This window comes from Nothobranchius furzeri, chromosome 6 (genome assembly GCF_043380555.1).
Source record: "Nothobranchius furzeri strain GRZ-AD chromosome 6, NfurGRZ-RIMD1, whole genome shotgun sequence".
In the NCBI taxonomy this organism is placed as follows: Eukaryota; Metazoa; Chordata; class Actinopteri; order Cyprinodontiformes; family Nothobranchiidae; genus Nothobranchius; species Nothobranchius furzeri.
The window spans coordinates 78569251-78597217 of NC_091746.1; the positions used below are offsets into that span (position 1 = coordinate 78569251).

Below are 27967 nucleotides of genomic sequence, written 5' to 3' on the forward strand. Positions count from 1 at the left end.
AAAGACCCAAATTATACAGTTTATAAGCAAAAAAAAAATGTTATTTTGGGATTTAGTTACTCTTTTAAGGCCAAAATTGGAGGTCAGCATGAGCTCAGGTTTACTTGTCTCCAACATCTTTTGACGTATAACAGAGAGACTGACATTAACCCCAAATTATTTTAAACTTTTAAACCATCTTCATCGGATTAATCAAACATCTCCTTTTGATCAATCGTGAGGATGTTTTGTTGCTTAGGTTTGATAGCTATTTTTGGACCTTTCTAACATTTTTACTAACAATATGAGTTTGAGCTGCTGATTGGGCATTATCGGTGCATTTAGACAGCACACTTTGGGTTGTTTGGTATGAGAATCTCTAAGTGCTTATCTCATACTACTTGGCGTACATAGTCATTACTATTTAATAAAACCTAACTGTATATGTCAAGATTGTGTTCCTTTTATGCAGCTCCTTTTTAAAGTTACAGTGTGTATTTTTCTTGTAGATAGGGGGCAGTAGATACCTAAATTGTTGCAAGCAAGCAGTATTTTTGTGTTTGAGTAAGACCTTACCAATGGGTACCCATTAGGGTCAAAAATCCTTGGGAGCGCAACCTCCAGCTAAATGACAAGCTCATCAGACTCCCTTTCATCACTGGCAATGAGTGAAGAGGTAAAAGTTTAAAACAACATTTATGAATGGTGACAGTTTAGTAAAAAATCAGTAAACCAATTTTGTCCCAATGAGCTCCCGTAGGTGGAAACATGGCATCTAATATGGCGTCGCCCAGAGACTTAGACCCACTTCCATGTATTTTAGACCAGATTTTTATGGTTATACGTTATGAATCTGACAATATTTTTCAACAACTGGGCATCATTTAATTCATTTTCAACAATTTTTCGATGGATTTTCCAGAGATTAACGGTTAAAAATGACACCTTGTCACTTTAGGTTTTGTAACCGCTTGCTACAAATCAGTAAAGGCATTTTGTCCTCATGGGTTCCCGTAGAAGGAAACATCTATGTACAATGGCATCGCTCACAGACTTAGACCCGGACCTTGTATTTTAGACTCAATTTTTATGGTTATCTGTGACAAAGCCACCATTATTTTTCAACAACTGGACATAATTTCATTCATTTTCAACAACATTTTGATGGATGTTTCGAAAATAAACAGTAAAAACTACACCGTATCTCTTTAAAGGCATTCTATGCTAATTTTCCTAATTTTAAATATCATTTTCTTGAGCCAGTACATGCTAAAATGATCCTTTACAGGGTTAATTAAATGTCTCTCAGACCTACACTGCTCCCTGTGATCAGAATACTGCATTTGCAACTTCAGAGTGCTGGGCCACAACCTGTGGAATGGGTCCTGTATGTTTTAGATCATGAGCACAGCTGATTTGTTAGATTTAGTGATGAATAGCTCCCGTTGAAACTAGTGAAGGCTGAGGAGACATTTCAGCAGTTAGCTTAACTAATTAACTGCTGGCCGTTTCCTGATCAGAAAAGCCCTTCACTGCCAGCGTTTTTGAGCATTTTTACAGTTTTTTTTAAGAGTCACAGAACGTTGCGTTCTACGTTGAAGTCAGCGTAAAAACTACCAAATCAAAGAGTAGACTCACTTCTTACATCCGGAAGAATCTCTGCGTTTCTAGAGTTATCCGTTCTTTCATAATCCGTTGTTGAATCGTGAGCGGCAGAAGCTTTTCGGTCCATGCTTCTTTTTTTCACAGCAGCAGCCCAATACAATCTCCTAACACATGGATTTTCTGCTTCCTGATCATGTGACATATGACATACGCGAATGAAGTTCAGCTTTAGAGCTGTGATGTTTGTTCTCACAGTGCGGGGGCTCGTTCCGACGCCCGCCCAGTAAAACAAAATGCATGACTTTAGTCTTCAGTGGCAGCGAGCGGTTGGATTTAAGATAACGACTTTTGTCGTCAGTGGCAGTAAATGAGTTAAGGTGTAAGAAAGACAAACACACAGTGAGGAGACAAGTTTAACTTTTGCTTGGACCACAGATCATTAATAACGTACACTAGCGGGTGCAGAAAGCAATCAAAACTGCCTAGTATCCCCTTACATGTAGAGTTAAAAGTAAAAAAATGAAGGTCTCAGATGGCATCCCAGCTATTATCTCCATTGTGCCATAACAGATCTAGCTGCTGCAGATATGCTCCAGCTTTGGTAAAAGAATGACGTCATTTAAGGAGGACCACATTTAAAACTCCTATGCTGGCCGGGACTCTGTCATGTTCAAGTGAAAGGCTGTTTTTTGGAGATATAAACTCAGTTGGAGAACAGATGGAGCCATGACCCTAAAGGAATGTAGCTGAAGGCACACTGTAGCACACATGCAATTTTAGGCCACTGCGGTCTGACAATGGAGTTGATTCAAGGGCATGAAATTCATTATAAAAATGGACTGCTGCTGTATCTACCTGGTAACAGCAGAGCACATTTTAATATGCAAATATCTGTTTTAATCTCCATGCCATTTCTATCATGTCAAGTGCATTTAGCAGTCAAAGGAAGAAACTGCTAGATAGAACCTTTTCATGTTCAGACTTTTAATCTTCATTGCTCTTTCTAATTTGTCATGCCACACAAAGGCATCACCACTGAGTAGCAGGAGCAGTAGCAACGTAAGAAGCTCTCTCAGAGATTTTAAAAAACAGACAGGACCCACAACGAACTAGGAAGGGTCTGTCAGCAAATGTATGAGTTATAGAAAAGCTTGGTTTTATTCCTCGGCTGCTTCTGCTGCTGCCTTCGATTAGCCAAGCCAAGAGTCGGGCAGAATAGATGGGGGTGGTGTCTTTTAACATAATTGTGATTGCATCAAGATGATTGCCTCGTCCTCAGCTTTCATTCTTCTTCCTCAACCGGCAAATTAAATTTGTCTCGCTCTAAGAAAGGATAAACTATTACATCGTTGTATTTGGAAGTTTGGACTTAATATTATGTCAGGTTTGCACAAGTGCATGGCCCTTTGTGTGCCACATCTGCTTTGTGTGGATCAGTGCAAACAGGTGGTCAAAGGTGCAGCTGTTCAAATACATTACAATCAGAATGCAAGCCCAGAGTGTGTTCAGACAGTGGCCAGCAGATGGCAGTGTTTAATTATGTCCAATGCTGGTCTGTCATTTCCCTAGTATTCCCCACCCTCCTCTATCTTTTCCATTTTTATCCCCTTTTCCTGCAAGTCCTTAGAAACAGAGATTTCCGATCCTGCTCAACAACTATCTGCGTCACCTTGTGTGGTTCTGTACCAATAATGAGACCGAAGCTATTTTCTAGTTCCAAGATGTTTTGATTTATGTAGATCCCCAAACTGATCTTTGTCAAAGAGAATTTAATACTAAATGACAAGTTACGGCCTTTCCAGTATGACCCCCTAAGCTCAGATATGTTGGAGGGTAGTGCTTCTTCGCCTACAATATCCCCTTCCCTTTTTCACCAGTCCTCGTGTCGTGGCATCAACATTCTCCTACAGCTCGTGACGTAAACGCTCTGCGAATGACTCTCAGCCTCAGTGTTGGTACTGAAGACACACACGATCAAACACAGGAACATGTTTCATTCACACGCCTCTAATAGAGCACAACATTGAGCCTATGGCAGAAATCCGAATTGTACTGGATATTTTTACCAAGGTTTATGTCTCCATCTGCATTTCCTCTTTTGTGTTCGTCTTTCTCTGTTCCTCTCATTGTTTGGCTTTTTCTCACTGTTTGATGTATTTCAGACCACAGGTGCGTTTGCAATGCCTGCATGCATACTCTTAACCCGTTTGGTTGCAGCTTTGTATGCTAAAATCTCTATCCGTATATTGCAGTGCCTGTTGTCTCACTGCTCAAGCATATGGTCATGAGTCTGCATAAATTATGGGAAAACTAAACAGATTCACTTGCTAGTTCAAAGAAAACGTGCATGGAAGCAAGTTGTTTGAATTTCACTGTAGCAAGCTTTTGCTCTGTAAGCTGACTTTTCAAAGAGCCATGTGTCCATCTGTGTTAAGAGAGCTTTTTTGGACACATTCAAACATTTCGACACTTCTTAGGGCTGGAATATAATTGCTTTTAATGACGAGTATGTGTGTTTATCATTGCTGCCGTGCGTTAGTTCTATCTGTTGGAAGCGTTGTTTGTCTGCGTGCTCTGAAATTAACATGATGCAAGCTGCAACATGAGAGTAACCAGTAGGGGGAGTTAACAAAACGAGCAAACAAACTTATCATTGTAACACCGTCTGATTTAGCGGCCCTTCATACCGTCTATCGTTGCCGTCTTTTTTTTTCTGACGTGATCTGAAAATGAACCCGATACTGATCTCTTCTATTGATGCCAAACCCGGGATTCTATAGGTTCTGAGGTCTCTATTACACCCCCTCGTGGAATATTCAAGTACTGCATGCAGTGCAGCGGCAAGTATGTCAACAAATTGCAGCCTGCTGCCAGCATCAACACAAGGTTGAAAAGCAAGTATATTCCAGGGTTAGGGTGAAAAGGAATTAAATGATGACCATTGTTAAAAAAATTGGCTGTTTTGTAACATATAACATAACAATTGGGTATAAGATACATCAGCGCAGGTGTAAGTCTCTGGGTGATGCCATACTACACATTTTATTCTATGTGAGCTTGTGAGGACTAAACACATTTACTGATTTTTTTTTTTACCTCTTCACTCGTTGCCAGATGAAAGGGAGTCTGATGTACTTGTCATTTTGCTGGAGGATGAACAATCTGACAAAATACTCATTCAAAAATTGAGCTCCCAGGGATTTTTGACCCTAATGGCCATCCGTTGGTAAGGTCTTACTCGAACACAAAAATACAAATCGTTTGCAATGATTTAGGTATCTCCTGCCCCCTATCACTAATATAGTGAGTCACATTTCAGACTATATTTGTTTTCTTTCTTTTGTTATATTAATGCACCTGCATGATGATAGATTGCATGCCATGTGGCTGTTTTGTTGTTTGATGTCAGTGTGATTAATAATTTTGTCTAGAAGAATGAGCGACTGCAATAGATTAGGTTTCTATTGTCTGTATGAACACAGTGAGTGTACACTTTGACCTTTTCCTGTGATGCATTTGTGTTTGAGAAACTGCTGGGGGGAGCATCAGGAACTGGCTGGGGAGCAACCTGGCTCTAATGTATGGATATGTATTCATAACGGAGGGACAGCTTTCTTGGTAATTGCTATATCAATCTGTGCAGTCCCATTCCTGCTGTCTTATTTCCACTTCCTGTTTCATTTCACTTTTCTCTCTCGCGCTCTCGCATACACACGTTTTCATTCACCTTCTCAAAGTTTGATCACTTGGGTGTGACTTGATCTCTACAAGTAGTGACACTTGGAAGGGAAAGGTCAGATGTATGCATGTGCAGATACAAATTCGTAAAGAGGTTCACACGGGCCCGAAATGTAAATGCAGACATTGAACGTTTAGTCTACTGCCAATGCTATTGACAGGTTCCCCGTTGTGCTCGATAAAGCTCCACCCCAACTGTCATCTTCACCTTGGCTGAGCCACGTGTTTGCCCAAAGGTACACCTCTTAATTACAACATCCTCTGCCTGCTGATTGTAACACTGTCTTGTTCTCCGAGGACAGATGCACCTGTCAAGAGAATATGAATTGGGAAACTAAGCTGAAGTAATGGGACATGACCAGGGAAAACGGGGAAGTATTGGTTTGTTTGTTGTTGTACAGTAATTAGCCACTGACAGTCCTGCCATGATGGTGGTAAGGCATGAGGGAAATGTGGAAGGAGAGGAGCAAGAGAAGGAAAAGTTCTTGTTAAACAGAATCCATACTCGTCAGAGCTGGAGTTTAGGTCTCAGGTCCCATGTGCTTCTCCACCTACTCTCTCTAGTAAGCCTCGGTTTATAGCTTCCAGGAATTCATCTGCTCCAATTCATTTCACAACTAGTGTTGATCGTTAAGAATGATGGATGGTCTGACAAGACATGTTAGAGTGTACATGTGTACATAATACTAACATAAAATATTTTACAGTACTAGAAAACCTGCCTTGGTCTTTGTGTACTTCTCATTCTTAGTCAGTAGGCTTTAAATGAGCTGTGATTGGATGGTTGGAGCATGTGCTCTTCTTCTATGGGCAGCTACAGTAAATCAAATGGCAGCAGCCACCAAATATGAAATACCTCCCTGAATCTGGAGGCCCCTCTCAGCAGAAAACTCTTGGGACTTGATTTCTTAGCGGGTGCAGCAAATTACCTTTTTTCTTTCTTTCTTTACTATCTTGCCTTGAAGTCAAGGTCTTTCTGTAAGAGCCTCAAATGCCTGCTTGCCCACTCAGCTTGGCTTAGGTTCCTAATTGCAAGGGCATGCTTGCTCTTGTGCAGTACACATACTCTACATGAGAAGACAGACACGCAAAGTTTGTGTTGCAACCCAAAGAGGTATAGGTCGTGACTTAGAATGCAGTTTCCTGTGGTGGGAATTAGTCTCGTGTCAAACAGATAAATGCACAAACATTGACGGGATTTCTGCTCACGATCAGAGTGACTGTCCGTCGTTGTCACACAACAGTTTTTAGAGAAAGGCTTTAATAACTTGCTGAAATGTTTTCTTTTTCTAACTACTGTGTGTGTGTGTGTGTGTGTGTGTGTGTGTGTGTGTGTGTGTGTGTGTGTGTGTGTGTGTGTGTGTGTGTGTGTGTGTGTGTGTGTGTGTGCATACTATTTTGAAAAATGACAGAAAAAAATACAATGCATTTTTTTCTAAATTAACAATCCATTTGAGAAATTAGGCTTACCACACAAACCATTCCAAAAGTGATAGCTGAGCTGATACTTTTTCACATATAATACTACAGAAATGCTATGGTACAAAAATACACACCGATGTATACCAAAGCAGAGGTGTTCAAGTATCTTGGTGTCTCCAGTGATGGGAGTCTGGAGCACGAGATGGACAGACATATCTTGGCTTCATCTGCAGTAATGTGAGTCCTGTTCTGGTTTTTCGTGGTGAAGATGGACCTGAGTGAGAAAAGCAAAGCTCCTAATTTCCTGGTCCGCCTGTTCAACCCTCTTCCGTGGTCATGAGATTTGGATCGTGACTGAAAGAACAAGATCCTTGATACAAGCAGCTGAAATGAGTTTTCTCTGTTGAGTGGCCGAACTTAGCCTCAGATAAAGCGATGAGGACCTCCATGCCAAATGGAATCAGCTGAGGTGGATTGATTAGGATGCCTAATTTACTAACGTCTACCTCTAGAGGTTTTTCAGACATGTCCACTGGGAGGAGACCCTGAGGTAGAAGGGTAATGGGTGTAGGTACAGCTAAGTTTCCTCCCTCTATCTGTTACTGCCGTGACTTAAACGTGGATAAGTGGATGGAGTTGTTTTATACTGTTGTTGATATTTAATGACAACAAACGTAACAGATAGGCTGGTTTAATAAATGGATCGTCCAGATGGCATCTACTTTAGTAGGACCCAATCTATTCCCTTAGAGGACCCCCCTGCCTGTGTCCTATGCAAGCCTGGCCCTGCCAACTTGCATACACACATTCAAAAGTGAATAATTACAAACATTAATTTGCAAAAAATAAACAGCAGTTGTAAGTTTTTGTACTTATTCTCTTTGTTTTACACTGTAGGGTGTGTTATTTGGATTTTATGGATGTAACTTCAACCCAGAGAAAATTGTGAAGGCCCACTGGGATCTCTAGTCACGGACTCCAGGTTGGGAACCACTGTTTCAAATTACAAACCAGTGATGAGACATCTATGGAAAATCACATAAATTACGTGTTCTGAGTAAAACGCCTTTGGTCGTGTATTCCGCATGCAGATTGTACCCCTAATACATCAATTTTTCGTGTCTGTTTCTTTTTCTTTTCTTTGATCTCCACTTTAACTTTTGGCACTTAAAATAATAGTCAAGCAGCCCGCCTGCTAATGGGAACCAACCAATAGCCAAGCGCCCTTGTTTGAAGCACTCAGAAAATTTTCTCCTGTGGGTTCTAGAGTGAAAGAGATGCTTCTTATCGCAGATAAAGTTGCATGAATGAATCACGCTTGGTTGACAGGCCGATTTGGCTGTCATTTAGAGGTAATGGAGAATTTTGAGGCAGTAAGTACATCCGGATACAGCAATCATCCCAAATTCAGCTCTCCCAAGATCCTAAATGAGGCCTAAAGAAATTTGCTGATTTACAAATGCAAAGAAAAATAAAAGTTTGAGTCAGTCTTACGTAAGACAAACAGGAAAGACAGATTGATTGAAAGCAAGAGTGGCAGATTTGCTCAGAAAACTTCCATCTTTAATACTCTTAATGTAGACGGATGCACTTTTATAACAAGATGTCAATTTTAAGTTTTCATTTCATATTTTGTATTTGTTTCACCAGATTTTTTTCTTTCCAAATTGAACATTAAAACAAATGTTCTTGATTGATAATATTGCTCTGAGTCATAAGAAGCATTCCATCTCATTAGCATTGCATTCAATGCAAGATGTTTTTGCAGTAATAAAATAGACTTTTCTCTTTTATAGTCGCACATTACTGACAGTATGTCTTCATCTTGTTAGTTCCACATCTTTTGCCTTGATCCCTTATCCAGTCTACCGAAGCATCTGCAGTGTGCATATATATGCCACCGTATGCAGCTGCTTTCTTACTTTCAGCCTCCATGGCATCCAATTGCAAATGCTTCTTTGCTGAAGATTTTGGACTGTTCTGAACCCTGCTTAGCAAATGCTACTGCGATTGCTTATGAAAGCTTTGAAATTGATTCTTTCTTGTTTGCCAAGCCCACTGGCTGCCTGTTTCCATCTCTGCTGGCTCTCCACACAGATGTAAATACCTAGTTTCATATTCTCTTTTGGCCATTCATGTGAAAAACCAAAACCGAGGGGGAAAAAAACCTTAACATCAAGCAAACATTTCTTAATCTTCAATCAACCTACCTGTTTGGAAACAGTGTGCATTTTCACTCATTTAAAGTGTTTCGTGCTGTGCTAAAACTGATTGATGTGGTAGTTTGTTGCCTTTGCTTTTACCAACCATTAATGCTAAGCCCCGGTTTGTTCTGCTAGTACAAAGAAAAGACCGGAACTCCTTCATGCTGTGCTGCTACTGCTCTGTTTCTAAATAAGACCTAAGAGATTATATTAGCAAACATTACAAAAGGCAAAATTGTTTTTATAGGTGCATTAGTGTTTTCCTTCAAGCCTTTACAGCCTCTTCGACACCATTTGAATATTTTAAAGGCAACTGCAGTGCCATATATCATCTTAGATCCCTTTCAAGCAGGAAATGAGACTCCAAAGCTCCTATACAAGGGTCTCTTTATTATTTCAGAAGAGTAGAAATAGAAGAATAGATAAAAAAGCATTTTGCTGCGGTACTTTTCTGTCGCTTTTTTGTTAACTAACACACGTTACACAGTAGCTGGATCCATTTAGAAGTACTACAGAGGCAAAAAAAGCATAAAGGAAGGCACATGCACAAGATTGTCTGATCATAAGTCCTTAGATACAATGGATGATCTATCACTTTTAAGAGCTTTCAAAATAAATTCAAGAACCCCTGTTAGCAGCAGAGAGTAGTGGAGAGAGAGTGTCACTGGTAATTTGCTGCTTTTGATATTTTTGCCTATCGATGCCTAGTTCGGCTTGATTAATCTGTGAATGCATAAAGAAGACTGAGTGAGGGCTATGCTTCATTTGGTTCATTTTTCCCATTATTTCAGACACTTTGAACATGTTTTTATTTATAATTTAGTTCTATACTTTGTGGAAGTTGAAACCCATTGACTGTGATTTCTTCCATACACACCCTAGAAATAACTTTTCCAATGCTTTTCTGTCTTTTCTTTTTTCTTTGTTTTTGAAAATAGATTTTGTAATATTCCCTAAGCTGATCTGAGCACAGCTGGTTTATAAAAAATGAGACGAAGAAGAAAAAAAGTGAAAGGACCATTGGCAAATATACATAAACAGCATCTGGCTGGATGATTTCCATTGAAGAGTCTGCAGTTGGTTTAGTTTGCAGTTATTGTGCGAGACAAAACTTTATGAAACAGAACACGTAGAAAAAAACGTTTTCATGTACAAATAGACAAACTATTCCATGCATCATTTATGAGAGATTTTTCTTTTGTGATGTTGCATTAGATACCTGGAAAGTTATTTTCCCAGCATAACCCAAAACCTAACCCTACCCCTGCAAAATATTTTTAGCGAGTCCAATGAAATAATCTATTCAATAAAGATGCATATAACGTTTAATAATAATTAAAATACCCTTAAATTGCTGCATTCCTAAAGCCGGGCGTGCACTGTGCGACTTTTTCACTTTTTGAGCCGATTTTCCACTCGTGCGAGAATCCACAAGATCGGGGTGAGTTTTGCGCTTAGCGTCGTGTAGTGTACAGGGGGTTACGAGAGGCGATTAACACCACGTGACCAGCTACCGATCAGCAATCGTGAGCTCGCACGGACTTCTGGCGTGTTTGATATTTTGCTCGTCCCTCGTGAGGGTATCGCACTGTTGAAGCGGCGCTGCGAGCAGCTGCGACCCAAAAAGTATCAGAACCGCTCACGGCGCATGCTCAATCCTGCATCAACACCGCTCGCCCGCTATTTCCCCAATAACACACGTTGTTCGTTTTTATTTCTACACGTTTTTTTTACTCACAAAGATTGTCAAGAAAGCGTGTTTGTCGTGTTCATGTCAAACTAAACTGATCACAAAACACAGATTTACTTTCTTTATTTCGTTTTCCTCATCCAACCCCCATAAATCCCTGTGTGTCCTCCTGCAGCACTCCTGAAGGACAACAGGCAAAACAAGACAAAAAAGTCTGACGTGTTGTGTAAAAACTGCTATTTTTAGCATAGTTTTTAGGTCTGGCGTGTTGCTACCAGACGTACAGTGTGAGCAGTCAGGTCGCATTTGAGAACTGGGTCGTGCAGCGTGAGCACATGACTCGTGAGATCTGCCCTGCGAGGAAGTCGTACAGTTTGAGCTGAAGCCGAGTGCTACGAGTGAAAAAGTCCCACAGTGTCCGCCTAGCTTAAGTTTACTACTGATGCTCAGCAACAACAATGATTCTCCAAAGACCCATTAGAACACGGGTTTGGCATTTTGAGTATTCTTCCAATAAGGTAAACATGCTATTGTTTTAAAACCACTTAATGGTGTTCATTTTAGAGATAACTGCAGAAATTATTCTGAAATGATTTCTGAACTAAGCTTTGACATCAACAGACACGTACAGTCATTGTCTTATCAGAACATCCAGTAATTTCATGCATTTTATTTGTTAAGAGAATGGCACACTCTGAAATAACCTGACTTTTCAAAGTATACTCAGAAAAGTCTTGATGACTTATCACATTTTGTGTTTGCACCTGAACTCCACTGCAGAATTGCTCCTCTTAGATTCCTGTCCTTTGGTCCAAACTGTTCCAGGGAAATGTCATTGCTCCATCAAACCAGTACTTCATAAGTCTGTCAACATTTGTTTGTTGTTTATCGCATAGACAAAAATGCTCTTTAATCATTTTCTTTTTTACTTTATTGTGATGCTTTTAAACCTGCTTCCATTATCCACGAGCACCATTGTACATACTAAAAAGTGGTTAAAATTATTTGCATTTCATATGCAGTTATGTAGAAAAATAAATAAATCTTCAACTTAGCGAGCTGTGTTCTCTTTTCGTCATCACTTAATATCATTTAAGTCAGCTTTATGAAAAAGGTTTTACAACTTTTACAAGACGTGACATATTTACAACCCTGATCTATAAAGACTCACACACTCAGCCAGATTAAATATTTTTCATTACAGCAGTTTAAAACACACATGCACTAATCAACCATAGTATAGTGACTTGCTCCCTTAAAAATGATATATTGCTTAATAACAAGTTTTGGATTGTTTAATAAACAGCAGTTTCAAAGTGAAAAACGCATAAAAAGTGGTAAGACATGCAGTGCCGGACCGGATTGTTCTCATTGGTGTTCTTTTTCTTACTGGTAGCCCACAGGTGAAGCATCCCACTGGGAAAAGTCTCAGTGCTCCAATTGTCAGGCTGCCACAGGCTGTGCTAGTTCAAGACTTTGGCCTGGATTGCTAAACGTTTCTATGTCAAAGAGCTCAACCACGTTGCTGCTGCTTTTTTTTTCTCTCTCCATGTATTTTGCAGTTGTAATGTGTCCACATATTTTCACATACATCATAATGGAGGCCAAACTAATGCAGCCATTGTAATGTATGCAACAGTTCCTAATAGATTGTAGGGAGAGGCAAATATCAACACACTGAAATATTGTAATGTGTCCTGTTATGATACTGGATCAAGTCTCGGTTTTCTGTTGGATTCACATGCTTTAGTGTGGTGCAATTCCAACTCTGACAGCCAGGTGGCAGCAGTTTTTACCTCCTTCATTTTAATGGAACAACAAGATCTGGCGATGACACCGGATGTGTCTTGAACGACTCTACACTGTGTTTTACAATTAAACTCAGTCAAATATCGTCTTTCTTTTAAGATTGCGATTTATCATCTCGTCTTCCCTAGAATATGGCACATCCTAATGCCAGATTCTTTCAGTACACACCCCTAATAAGAAAGTGTTACCCCCTGGCATTGTGTGTACACATTCATGATGGTTCCAAATGTATTGAAAGCAATGAGCCAAAACATGACACCATGGAGGCATCCATTCAACACGCATCATACGTGACCCCGACTAAATATTTAATAAAACCCACGATGTTCAATTTGTAGTGACTAAATGGAGGTTTATCCACAAAACTATTTATAGCAAAAAGCAATTTGATCATAGAAGCAGTGGAGTGAGCAACAAGGGTGATTACCTCTAAACATGTCAACTCCATCTACAGGCAAAGTCCAAATCGTACTCAAAAATGAATAAATCCTCCCTGCCTCCATCTATAAAAGTCCATCGGTAATATATATGATTACACTACTGGAATTACATAAATTGACTGTAAAAGTCCTTCCTGCTGTTTCTCTGTCTAATAGCACACAGAGGGAGATGCGGTGTCATGGCAACCCTTCTAGGTGCATAGAGAAAGTGTCTGCTGTGTTAAATATAATTTCTTATCACGCCTTTAGAGTTTTAAGCAGCTCTAAATGTCATTAAGACAATGGAGAGCTACTCAGACGTACTGTTATATGAGATTTTATTCAAGCTCCTGTGAAGTAATTAAAAAATATATAAATTTTAACCCTTTTTCTGCTCAGCAAGCCGTCGGTGAACAAAAAAAAAAACGAAATTTACATGTAAATTGCATCCTTTAAAGTGTGCAATGTCTAATCTTGAAATTATAATAATAATAATAATATTTATTATTAATATTATAGTTACTATTATTATACTCTCAGTAAACATTTTCTTAATGAATGGGGATTAATAGATGAGCTATAATGGGAAGAATTACCTCTTGAAACGTCTATAGATATTTATATTTTTCTAGCGTTTTATTAGAAAAGGTGTGTTGCCAGTACCAAGAACTAGTAAAGTATTCAGCTTTAGTTCTTGGGAGCCTGATTTTCTTGAGTTGTCATGACCTGAACTGGTTTCATGATTACTTGGAGGAGACACAGTAACACACTCTGGGTCTCAGGGCCAGGACCTTCTGTGCCATAAAACATGGTTGTATCATTTAATTTTAATCCATCTTTTGGATGCTCATCCCAAAGTGCAAGAACTCACGCTTCCTTACTTTCTCTGTGTGGTGTCTTCTATCAGAGGCAGACAACTTCACAGCTGTCCAAAGTTGAACTCGTTATTCTGTACACTGTCACAGAACTGAGTCGTACTGACACAGATAAGTCATCTAACTTGGATGGAAATGTCATACAAAAAGCTAGCTCCCTTTGTACAATAAAAACGTGGAGGAAACCTTCAGGTATCACTTATTGTCATCTCTGACCCCGTTAAACCGTGAAGGCCACGGTCACGAGTGTTTAGAATTTGCTTTATGAATATTCCTGACCAGTGTTGGGCAAGTAACTTCAAAACTGTAATGCATTATTTATTGCTTGTTACCCTCATTTTAAAGTAATTCATTACATTACAATATTACTGATTTTAAAATGTAAGGCATTACACTACTTTTGCATTACTTTAAGTTACTTTCACCAAAACAACTTCAATATGAATCTGGTAATCTGACGCTCAGTGAGCTCATGACATATACAGGTATGTGGAAGGTGATGTGGTGTCTGAGCTAGGATTGCTGTTAAAAACAGTCAGATATAATAACAGTGAATTAAAATGATTGTTTATTAAATGAAAGCAACAACAATCTGTACTCTCAGCACGCTGCCATCTTATATTAACTGAGCAGGGAGAGAGGTGGTGGGGGCTCCAAGCCTATATTTGCCTTGGTCCCCAAATGCCTTGATACGGCCCTGGATGTGGGACTGACTTCTGGGGTGATCTGATTCTATCACATGTATACATATTAAATGCTTATATATTATTGCTTTTCACTGGTAAAAATGTGTTTTGGGGATAAATCTACCTACTTTTTATTTTTTTTTCTTGATTTTATTTGAATAATTTCCTGCCCTTTCTCTCTCTAACCTTCCTGCATGCTGCATGTTTTCTCCGTCTTCCAGAAAAAACTGTTTCCTAGACTTCCTACTTTCTAACGATCAGCCAAAGGGATCTTCACATGCGCGGCGCTCCAGCAGTAATGAGTTGAAATCACCGGGGCACAGATTATGAACTCAGCTGAGGCAAAGCACGTCAGAAAAGCACAAAATACCAGAGAATATGCGCCGATATGAACGATCGCAAGTGAATTATTTTGTTTTAGCGGAGCGATTTTGTGAATGTTACAGCGGCCGTGTGCAGAACGCAGCTGGAGTAGTTGAGCCATTACCGTGGCGTCCTCTCTGCCCGCAAAGCTGAGTCCATAAATGACGTCATATATGCAGATACTGGATCTTTCTTCGGGTTTCCCGCAATTTGAATTTTTAAGGAACACATCTTGATTCTGGGTTTAAAAATGCATTGTAATTACCGCGTTACTGACAATTGTACCGAGTAAATATTACCATTTTCTTTCCCTGTAATGCCTTACATTACCACATTACAGCAAAAAGCAATGCATTACAGTAATTAATTACTTTTGTACCGCATTACTCCCAACACTGTTCCTGACCATGAAAAGATGGTTGTGGTAAATAAAGATCATCAGAACAATACACTTCAGTTGGCTTTATTCAAGCCTCAGTACACTGACAGATGTGCAGTTGCTGTCATAGTCTATTTATTTATTTATTTATTTATTTATTTATTTATTGTACCTGACATAATTACTACCACCTCCACCAATTAACATCTCACTGGTAAAAAGAACTTTGAGGCTTCTTGCCAAAGACTTCTTGCACATTTTTTCCTCTCAAGGACATCTTTTATTTGTCTACTTTGGTAAGCTTTTAGTTTTTGTAATGAAAGCTTAATTGTGCTTTTAAAAAAAGAAAGCTTTAGAAAAAGGAAAAATGGGCAACAGTTAAAAAGGGAATATATCTAGATACATGAGCAAACTGCAGTGTAAAAGAAGCATTGACAACAGACACTCGAATCTTACATAAAAGTGCTCTTCTAAAATTCACATGCATGTCAGCTAACTGGATCTGCACATGGTATCTGTTCACACAGTGAATAAGCTGTACAGCCATTGGTTTACCTAGTTAGTGTTTTCTTTTATTAGTAAGAAAAGTATTTTTTGTTCTCTACAAAATGCCACAAACGCATTGCAATCCTGTTGAGATTAACATAAATTTATCGTTTCATGCATGAAACAATTCTTTACAAATATTTGCACTCTGTTCATAAAAGATTAGTTCAAAAAGTTGAAGCAGCTGATGAATCATTTTATTTGCCAGTAAAACAAATTTGCTATATATATAATAAATAAAAACCAGCCTGTTTTGCAGAGTTTTATTTTGGCGAGCTTTCTGTTGCAGTCTTCGATTTAATACTATTTATCTCAACAGCGCTCTTGCTTTTATGGACTTGATTTAAATACGATTGTTACCTCACATGACATTTCAGCTGACTGGATTCTTTGGTAGGTCTGTCCAAGCTTTTGACGGGTGGTGTCCACTGGCAGAGACACTGGGCATGTCTCCAACTGTGTTCCATAGGTAGAAATGTTCTTGTTTGCTTTACTGTGCTACAACTCAATGATTTATGGCTCTGTCTGTGTGCTGCTGTTACAGTCATAAACATTACAGCACACACTCAGAACTTATCAGAGTTCTGAATATAAAAGCATGGTTCGCTGAGTATCATAAACTTCACTGCTTCGTCTCACACAAGTTAATGTGTGTGTGTGTGTGTGTGTGTGTTCTTTTTTATATTTTTAAATCATTTTCTTGAGCCCGTATGTGCTAAAATGACCCTTTACATGGTTAATAAAATGTCAATCAGATCCCCACTGCTCCTGTGGCCAGAATACTGCATTTGCAACTTCAGACTGCCTGCCACCTGTTGGACTTGGAGCTGACATATCGGGCGCTGCAGTCTGGTTCCAGCAGGTCTCCTGCATGTTTTAGATCATGAACACAGATGATTTGTTTCATTTCATGGTGAACCACTCCTATAGAAACCAATGATGGAGGGGGAGACATTTCAGCAGTTAGATTAAGGTGTTAAAAAGATGAACGCACAGCAAGGAGATAAGTTTTGTTTTTGGTTTGACCACATACTTGATAACGGACACCAGGGGGTGCTAAAAGCAAGCAAAACTGCCAAGTGTGCCTTTTACTGTGACAAATTAAAACTTATGACATAAGACTCGCGTGGCATTACCAGACTTGGCTTCCTTGGACCTTCACCATTCAGAAACTGAATCTTCTAACACTATTACTACTTAAAAAATAACAACATAACACTTAAGAACAACTTTCATATTAAAAATTCAGCTTATTAAAATACTTTTTTGCCAGAAAAAGTAGTATGTTTATTTTTCCAGCTTCAGTGTTGCACGTTGTGGACCGACAACTTTTCCTGCGGTGCTGAAAACCCGCTCCGATGGTGAGCTTGTGGCACAGACACATGTGTGTTTGAGCCAGTCACGACATCTGGGGAAGACGGCTAGCATCGTACTCCCACCAGAAAAGTGATTTGTCGTGTCCTTAAGTAACAGGTTCAAAACGGAGCATTTCTCTGACAGGAACTGCAGTCTTGCCAACACCTCTGTATTGCATGGGGAACACTCGTTGATGGGGAAACGCGGATTGACGGAACACTAGCTCTCCTTTATCATTTGCTTGGAACCCCAAATACTCCCAAACTGCGGAAATTGTTATTTTTTGATACCAAGTGCAGGACCTGCGCTCTTTCTCCCTGATGCATCTCTTTCTCTTCCGTGCGGTCACATGATGACGTCATGTTCATAAACTTTATGGAACATCTCCAAAGGTCGACCAAAACATATTAAATTATTTAAGTAAAAATGAAATTTCAACCACATCAGTTTTACACATTAAATAGCTTTTTTTTATATTTAATCATCATCTCCTAAATGCATTGCATTTTTTCATGACGGTATTAACACTGATACTGTTGCTATTTGTAAACACTGGCTGTATAGGGTATAACATAGTAACGCCCAAGCCTACTCATCACAGAATCATTAAGTGTGTATAAGCTTGTTTTTGTTGACCGTGCTAATGATTTAAGAGGAGTAAACTTTAAAATCTCTGTGGGCAGTGCGCCGCCCGCCGTTCCGCCATCCCGCCATCTGGCAAAAATAGGATTGATTCTATTTTTGCCGGATGCCGGAGCACCTCCGCAGTCAATGGACAGAAACTACAACCGCCCAACAGGAAAAGGAGCAAGCACAGCTTCCATTATTTCACAATAAATCGATAACAAAAAGCGTTTTTGTTTCATATGCGCAGGTTTAACAACTTTTAACAACTATCAATAGCGGTTGAACTTTAAATGCACAAAAATAAGCCATAAATACAGTTTCTAATATGAAAGTAGTCACCCTTTGTTGATCCAAACACTGCTGATCTCTCAACACAAATGATGGGCAGATTAAACAGTTCATTTCGATGCTTCTCCCACACAACGGGTGTGTGGATCTAACTTCCGCGTTTATTGCTCGGACTGTATCGCAAGATCTCGAAAATCCCGCGCATGCCTGTTTACGCACCTCAGGTCTCCGCACCGGAGTGGAGCCGTTGTAGAGCGGGTACCAGTATAATTTGCGTTCGGAAGCGAGCGGCAGCGGAGGGCGGGGGCGGGGCGGAGCGGAGCGGAGATAGTGGAATTTTGGGGTTACTGTCTTTCACAAGTTAAAGTATTCCAGTTTCTTTAAGATCATGCTGTCTTATGGTATACTGGTAAATACTCCTGCTGGCTACGTTCCTTAGTTTCTTTATTTTATTTTTCCAGCTCTTCACTTGAAACCAGTGCAATGAGAAAAAGTTCTTAAATAGATGTTGTTTTTTTAAAATGTACCATAAATCCTCTAATACAGGCCCGGGCCTGTATTTGACTCGAGCTCATCAAGCTCCAGGCCTTTATTGGAAGGAGGGCCAGAATTAGAGGCAGGCCTCTATTTCTATTTGAGCAAAATGAACTAATGGTTCGCTGGAGTTTTTGACAATTAATATTGCGCCCACATTTTCAAAGTTAAACACATTTCTTTTAACAACGGTAGTTTCTGCTTCAGTCCTCTCCCCCCTCCCCCTGCGCAGCGGCTGCAAACTCACTGATGCGCCTGCAGCCTCTTGGTGTTCCTGCTGCTCTAAACATTAAAATAATTATTTCATTTTCTGTTCCTCACTTCTGATTACCTTCAATGGTGTATGTTTGTTGCAACCAGCAGGTACAAAAACTAACTTGTTTTTATTTGACTATTTTTCTGTCCTGCCTGTTTATTATCTTCCTGCATCTCCTCTCAGTCCTAAAGAAAAACTGCTACCTGGGTTCATATATATTCACCTTATGAGTTACCTTTGAACTGCAGTTCTAAAAGATCTACCGACCGCAAAAACAGCGGAGTGCTCGCTGCTTGCGAGTGATCGGTGCGCCCCGCTCCATAGTGAAACGCATCAGGCGCAAATAAAAGACAGAAAACATCAAAGGAAATGAACCGACATGAACGATCGCGTGTTAAATAATTTGGCAACACCTGATTGTTACTATGGCCGTGCTCAGGAGGCAGATTACCGACCGCAAAAACAGCGGAGTGCTTGCTGCTTGCCGGCCGCATCAGTGATCAGTGCGTCGGAGGACAAGGTGATGTGCCCCGCTCCACAGCAGCGAAACACATCAGGCGCAAATAAAAGACAGAAAACATTAAAGGAAATGAACTGACATGAACGATCGCCCCGTACTTGCTTGTTACCACATTCCACCCGGCCACAATAAGAGACCGGCCATTATTCACCTCCGCCAACTCCGGTACCGGCCAAAATTGGAGACCCGGCCTTTAATTGAATACCGTTCTGTATTAGAGGATTTACGGTAATTTCCTCCATGGTGATAACTCTCAAGTTGGAATGCCACTGTCTTCAAGATAGCCCGATAGACTTAAGTTTTCTTCAACAATGGAACACTGTTTTAGTTTCCAGATACACAAGGACGTAATTTTCACTTTAGAAGTGGGGGGGACACAGGGGAGGAGGGGGAGGGGGGGGTATCTTTACAATATGTTCTAATGGGAAACCGGCTTCAACACAAACGGTTGCTTTCCACTTGGTCCTACAGCTCAACCAGTGTCAATTTAGTATAGTGTAATATTGTTTTTGGATGGTAAAAAGTGCAGGGGTCAAAACTTGACTTTGGAAAAAGTGGGGGGGGGGGGGAGACATGTCCCCCCTGTCCCCCCCCCAAAATTACGTCCATGCAGATACATGAAGTAAAACAAAGGGCCATGATTTTAGATGTGCTGTTAAAGGTATAGTTTAACCCTTTTGAAGTGGAATTTGTATGAAGTTCTAAGCTTTTGGAAGAGCCCTTGGTTTGTAGGAATAGAAGTTGAAGTCCAACAAGACTGATGAGCTAATGACTAGTCTGAATGCAGCTGGGACCCAAGTGGATTACTGCTGTTCTAAAATGGCTTCAATAAAAAAAAAAAAAGCATGATGTCTCATTCAAACACTGCTTTATAAACCTGTCCTTTAAGCTGTCTGCCAAGACAGTATTTGTATAAAATATTTGGGAAAGTCAATTAACAAATTCGCTGCCAACCATTTTCTGATGGGTAAAGCCCTTCGCTGCCAGTGTTTCTCACCGTTTTTGCTGTTTTTTTAAGAGTGACAGAACGTTGTGCTCTAGGATGATGTTGACACCAAAACAACCAAAACAAAGTGGAGACTCACCTCTTACATCAGGAAGAATCCGCGCGCTTCGAGCTTAATTCGTTCTTTCATAATCCATTGTTGAATTGTGATCGGCAGAAGCTTTTCCTGTTCGCGCCTCAATTTTTATTTACAGCAGCAGCCCAAAACGATCTCCTAACACATGGATTTTCTGCTTACAGATCACGTGACGTGTGACAGATCAGCTTTAGAGTTGAGATGTTTGTTCTCATGGTGCGGGGGTTCGTTCCGATGCCCACACAGTAAAAACATGCAGTGAAGGGTTGGATTTAAAATGACGACTTTTGTCGACAATGGTAGTGAATGAGTTAAGTAATTTTTGTAAATTTTTGAGAACACATAAATGTTGGTAAATAGCTTATATTACTAATTAAGTCAGGCTGTTTTCATTGCAGCTGTTTGTAAAGTAGATAAACAGGATATTTAGTCAGTTATAGGATGCTCATATGATGTATTATATCACTTACACCTCTAGGATATACAGCCAGCTTGTTGGATTTGTCCACATGTGGCCTGTGTTTCTGTGAAATGGTGCACAGTATCTCACACTCATGTGTTCACAGCTGGCCACTTTTTGCCGATGCAACTTTAGTTGTTTTCATTTAGAGAAATGGGAATGGGCTTACACAGATGGCCTTTTAGTTGAGGATAAAACTGAGGAAGTGTGGGGAGATGAGTTGTTGCACTCTGTTGTGTAACAGAGAGAGATTTCACTACGCACAGCTGATGTGTGCCCAAAGGCATTTTGGCTGCAGTTCCTCACCAGACCAATCATTAACCATAACCACTATCTCCTTTTCTGGCTCCAATATTTCTCCTTCATTGGTAGCTACAAATCTAAAACCCTCATCAGACACAATCTGTCGCACCAAGTCTACACACCCTTGGTGTGACAGTTCTCGTTCGATCCAGGGGGTCGATGGTCACTGCCGGTGGTGTAAACTCTGATACCCGTAGACAGTTCCAATAGGACCCGTCCAGTCTGAGATCCCTCGACGTGAAGGCAGGAAGCTGGAATGCATATTTGCGTCTAAGGCGGATGTTTGCTTGGCTCTTAGAAGAGCCAGTTGTCTGGTATCAGCCGCAGCGTTGCAGAGAGGCTTTGACAGGAGGTCAAATGAGAAAATGGTTTCAAAAATGCTTCTTTCCCGACTTGGCCGAATGGGGAGTCAGCTAGAAACTGAATTACTCGGGAAGAAATTCTTGTTTTATGAAACCACTATGTTATGAGTTGTGGCCAAGTTTGGCCAATGAGAATTTGACACGTTTCTGAGTATTTACCAACATCCCTCAGAAAGCCACGCCCTCCTCAGATACAAAGACGTTTTTAACACTTTGAATAAGAATGTCTTAAAACTCTTATGTGAGGTGCACATTAACCTAATGAGTATCTTATTGTAATGTGTATGAGTGTAAACAATGATTAACGTGTTAAATCAAACACAGTGATTTGTGATATAAATGGATCATTGTAAGAACAATATTCATTTCAAATTCATTGATTTGAGCAACAGATTATTCAAACATTTGATTTAAACATCTTGTTCATTCATCACGTGTGATTTTTTTTTAACTTATAAGTGTAAAATCATGGAGTCTTCACTTATTCAGAGTGAAGAGTGTTGACGTATGACTTTCAGTGTGGAGAGATGAGTTGTTGCACTCTGTTGTGTAACAGAGGGAGATTTCACTACGCACAGCTGATGTGTGCCAAGTTGGATGAGTGCCCAATGCCTTTTTGGGCATTTCATGACTTAACAAAAAAAAAGTGTTGTTTACTTTAAAGATTAAACCAGTTTTATTTTTCTGAATACTTACATTTGCAAATCTATGAACCACTTATTTCTCGCTCTAGTTGCGAGGGGCTGCTGCCTAACTCCAGCGGTAATCTAACCTTGTGTCACATGTCATTCATAGGTAAATTAGTCAGAGTAGAGTATGATTAATGTCACCTCTGGGGAATTGTGGGATGAAATAGAAAAAGAAAACTTTGTCAGACATAGTAAAAGTCAAAGTCAGAGAGCTCTTGAACCTTCATAAATACAATGGTATATTCAAAATAGCTGAACTTTCCTTGCAGACATAATAATTGTCATCAAATACCGGTTAGTCCTCGGAGGCGTGTTTGACATAGGCTGATACGACATGTGCCCTATTTCACTGGTTTGTGCCTTAAAGTAGGGTCAAAGCAGTGGCTGCACTTTTTGTCGGCCAAACAGAAGGCTGCTTTTGGTCTTGATGTTCGTTCGTTATCAGATTATGTCCTCACACAAAATATCAAGCTTCCGCAGACAACGTTTCTGCAGGATAACTGAAGAGTGACGAAAACGATAATCCTGAAGCGAGCCTTTAAATGACAACTGCAGCAGTAGTCATAAATGAAAGAAAAAACATATATTTTTCTTTTGCTTATTTGTTTGTTTTCTTGCATTGTGCAATCATTTCAGACAACAGATTCAATTTAGTGTGTGCACAATGGAGCAAAGGTAGTTAACATTTTTTCTTCAAGGACATTTTAGCGTTTTGTCAGACTTCTGTGCATTTGGCAAATTATTTGGTGAATTGGCATCTTAAGCAAAGGCCAACAGCAAGAAAATTGCTAATGAACTCAAAAGAAAACAAAAATGTCAAAAACAACATAGTTTGGGACTGAAAAATACTTTGCAGTCAGTTTGTGAACTTCTTGGAGGGTGATTTTCAATTACTCCCTAAATCCCCCCAGCCTTTATTAGCCTAACATTTCCTCTCTTTTTGCTGTTTATTCTCAACTCCATAATAATTGCAAACTGACACCAAGTGTGGAATAATAATTTGAGTCCCCAGAGACACTTCCGTTTCCCCGCATAAACTCATCTTCTCTGCATTTCTGTCACATTAGGATTCACACAGTGCTAAATTTCTTTCCTCTCTTCTCTAATTTCTGACACATTACCTTTCAAAACTATTCTATGATTGGGAACAATACACGCCAAATGGTAAAAATAAATACATTTCAGGGCTTTTTGGGTGTGTGTACGTGTGTGTACGTGTGTGTATGTGTGTGCGCTACCCGCTGGCTGAGAATTCTCGGATAGGACTCTGCAATCGCTGAGTGGGACAAGACGACATGAATCTGTGGTCTCCGGGTCTGCAGCTGTGTACTATTGTGGAATTCACACAGGTGGAGGCAGGGTCTGATCAAATCCAAGCTTTTTCCGGATTGAAGGAATAGCTCACAAAAAGAACTTTCATAAAAAAATGACATCTCAATAGTGCCAACCGTACTATTTCATCATATACTGTGCACGTCTTTGCTCTGGAATGTGTGAAATAGCACGGTACAGGCCCTTTCATTTGTTTTGTTGTCAAGGAATTGCTATATTTAAATGACAGTAGGACAAAACTAAGTTGCATTAACATTCTGACCCTTGCATCTGTGTCCTTTTTCCTTGTGAAAGCAAACCTTAGCAAGTTGTTGTAGAAAAGAATATTTTTAACTTTGGCTCTCTTATAATTATATTCCACATTAAGTTGTTGTTTTCATTCCAATGTGTATAGAATAAATGAACACAGCTAATGCGTTTATAGTCGCTTTCCTTCTTCATTATTCTGTTTACCAGCTCACAGTCGGAAAATTAGCACCCAGGTTTTTAGTGCAGTTTCACTTTAAAATCATCATCTTCAAGTCAAGTTGCCCCTTGTTTGACCTTTTTTATCCAGCCCCAGATTCGCCTCTTAGTCTTCATGGCTTACTGTCATTGTCTTAGGGAGTCCTCCTTATTCGAGCTTACAACTTGACTACATCTTAATTAATTATTTAAAAAAATAAAACCAACAGCTAAGCTAAGCAAGTATTTGAAATTTCAGTCTGATAAAACTTTAAACACTTTTATTTACTAATTATATAAGTAAAATTATGGTAAATTTAATAGATAAAGGTACATGTTCTAGTCTGTGTGTGTGTGTGTGTGTGTGTGTGTGTGTGTGTGTGTGTGTGTGTGTGTGTGTGTGCTGGGGGGGGGGGTGCATTACTCAGGACTTGTGTGGTTTCTCCAAGTTGTACCTTCCTTGCATCCTTGGCCCCTTTGTGCCCTAAACATCTGTTTTCATGCTTTCCTACACCCACTTTGTAATTGCTTAGGCCTGCTTTCTACTTACCTTGGCATAAAATAAAGCCCAATTATAGTTCGTATAATAATAAATACATATGGTAAATGTGCTGGTACAAAATGGTGACCACTGTGAGCAAAACAGTAATTACATTATAGGAAATGACAACTGTTTAGTACAAATTGAGGCTCCAGCTTGGAAAAAACATCTGATTTAACCAGCTTCTTCACAATAATGTTCCCAACAGCCCCCTGTAATAACAGTTTGTATAGTCACAATTTTATATCTGGGTGAAGATAATTATTTGTTTTAACATAAATAACTAAATTTGGATACTTGATGAGAGCGATTTGTTATATTCAGACATCCAAAACTTACCACATCTGTAGCATGGACACAAGTTCACAGGCTACCTACATACTTTTGAATGTGGTCAGCAGATACGTCTGTGATCTGTTTGGACAGATTACTCCCTCCAGGCAGAAGCTGCTGTCTTTTACTGCTGCATTACTCTCACAAAACACTTGACACACTTTTTATAAGTCAGTAAAGATAAACAGATTTATGACTCACAACTGAATACAGCCTTTCTACAGCGATCTTCCTTTTGACCAGCAGGACCCGTATTGCTGTTCTGACCTCACACGTGCCTTTTTGTCCTGCAGAACAAGATCATCCTGGATCCACTGACATTCAGCGAGGCCCGTTTCAGGCCCTCTTTGGAGGAGCGCTTGGAGAGCATCATCAGTGGTGCTGCACTAATGGCCGACTCCTCGTGCACACGCGATGACCGCCGCGAACGTATTGTGGCTGAGTGCAATGCGGTTCGACAGGCCCTTCAAGACTTGTTGAGCGAGTACATGAACAATGTGAGTTTCCTTTTCAACTGTCTGATATCCATGCATTATGTGTGCTGGTGTTTGTGTAACAACTTCACACACAGCGTTTACCACCATGTTCATACTTTCCTACAGTTTCAGCTAGTTTAGCAAATGTTTACATCACTCTGTGGCTACATATTTCACATGAAATCATTTTCTGACAAATCTGTAGGGATAATGCACCAGCATTTACCGTTTATCTGCAATGAAAATGGAACCACATACAAAGTTGCCATTTACTTGGAAGATGAGTCAAGAATAAGATGATTTTTTTTAATACAGCACCTCTTAAGATAAAAATCACAAGGTGTTTCACAAAAAAACAAACAACAAAATAATTAATTAAAATTATAATAAAATGGACAAAAAGGGAAATAAAATGTAAGATAAAAAATGTGAATACATTTTTTTTAAGCGTGGGTTTTGAAATATGGATACAACACAGCTTACTGAGGTGTTTCTCCTCTCCACGCATCCACCCCATAAAAGTATAGATTTTCTCCTAATATGCCTGTTAAAACGTAAGTGTTGAAGTGACAAGAACAATGGATTCTTCATTCTGATAGATCAGAATGTAACACTAATCTGGGATCTGATACTTGGGCAGCATGTTTAGTTTGGTCATTGAGCTGGCTCAGCTGGGGTTTTACTATTAGTGTATATAAATCTGGAATAAAAAAATAAATATAGTCAAGTTTTTCTAAGTAGCATGTTCAATAACTAATGGGAAAAACCCGTGTAAAATATTGTTAGAATGAGTAAAACAATTGAGGCACTAAATTTATGATTATTGATGAGAAATAACTGTAATTATAATTATATCAATTATGGCTATTTCAAGAAAAAAATCTGTTCAAGAAACACAAAAAACTGACCACAAAAATATACAAAAATATATAAAAATTTCAAGGTAGAAAAAATTGTAAAAACAAAAACTAATAATAATAATAATAATAATAATAATACCCATACACTGGTGAGATACCAGCAGCTGGTATCTCACTTATCTGACTCTGATTTATTTGAGGCTTTCCAGTCTGGATTTAGGCCTGGACACAGCAATGAATTGGCCCAACTAAGGGTCTTGAGTGACATTTATATATCTTTGGATCAGGGTTTTTCTGTGGCACTTCTTTTATTGGACCTTACGGCAGCGTTTGACACAGTGGACTATGGTACACTGCTTGATCGCCTGGAACTATTTGTAGGGATCACTGGGTTTGGCCTTGACTGGTTTCGTTGCTACCTATATGGTAGAAGGTTCTGTGAGATTGGAGGAAGCTCTCTTGGGAGGCTCTGTGCTGGGGGTTCTGCAGGGCTCAATTCTTGGACCACTGCTTTTTGCAATTTATTTGTTACGTTAGGTTCTATCTTTTGCAGACATGGCATTAAGTTCCAGTTATATGCTGATGACTGCCAGATCTATTCTCCACTGTCTCTGGGGAACGGAGCTTCTTTTTTAAACCTTGAGACCTGTGTAAATGAGGTCAAGGCATGGCTTGTAGCTAACTTCCTGTATGTTAATGAACGTAAAACGGAATTTCTCATGTTTCACACAAGCTGCAGCTCGGATCTAGATTCTACTGTTGATTTGTGCACCTTCTCTTCCCTGTCACTAGCCTGGGGGTGAGACTTGATTCTGCTCATAGATTGGACTCTGTCAACTCAGTAGTTCGGTCTTGTTTTTTTTTTCAGTTACGTCGCCTTACTAAACTCAAGCCTATTCTTTCCGGAACTCACTTGGAGCGTGTACTCCATGCGTTTGTGATCTCTAGACTTGACTACTGTAACTCCCTCTATGCTGAGTTGGGTCAGACTATTGTGCATCGCCTGCAATTAGAGCAGAACAGTGCTGCTAGTTTTTTGACTGGAACTAGGAAAAGGGGCCACATTTCTCCAGTACTGGATTCTGTTCACTGGCCCCCAGTTTCATACTGGGCACAGTTTAAAATTCTGCTTTTTGTGTTGAAGTTTTTCCAAGGCAGTGCCCCCACCTACTTAGCGGACCTCTTAGTACAACATGTTCCCTCAAGGTCATTACGGTCGGCTGACCAGAAATTGCTTATCGTTCCTCGCACCCGATTTAAGACTCGTGGTGATCGGCTTTTCAAGTCCTTGCACTCTCTCTCTGGAATCAGCTCCCACTCACAATCAAACAGTCCCCATCACTGGCAGTCTTTAAGAGCAGGTTGAAGAGTCATTGTTAAAGGATGGCTTTCTCCTAAAGCTTTTGGTTTCTGGTTTTTATTTTTTTGTTCTTAGCTTTCTTTTAACTAACGAACTATAATTTTCTTTTATCTAAATTTTATCTAATTGGCATTTTATTTTCCTCACAAATGTCTATGTTCTTATTTTGTTTTTAATGTTTTTATGACTTGCTCCTTTTATCTTTGCCACTTTTCTTGTCCAGAACCCTTTGAGGGTGGTGGAAAGCACTACATAAATAAAGCTTGATTGATTGACTAATTGATTGAATAATAATAAAAAAAAACATCACATTCACTTTTGAATATTTTTATAAATTAACATTTTGTTACATACAGAATTTGGAAACTTAATTTTGTTATTTTATTATTTTAATGTAATACATTTTTTTGATTGTCCAATTTGATAATA

The 27967-nt window shown here is 39.5% G+C and overlaps 1 protein-coding gene across 3 annotated transcripts in view; it reads left to right on the top strand.

The window, feature by feature from the left end:
- The window catches only part of ctnna2 (catenin (cadherin-associated protein), alpha 2), a 439259-nt gene that overhangs the window by 70188 nt on the left and 341104 nt on the right, over window positions 1–27967 (top strand). For all 3 annotated transcript variants that reach the window (XM_015943640.3, XM_054744800.2, XM_054744799.2), the window contains exon 7: window positions 25136–25339. In XM_015943640.3, coding sequence (XP_015799126.1) covers window positions 25136–25339 — 204 coding nt within the window. The remainder of the gene's footprint in view (window positions 1–25135; window positions 25340–27967) is intronic.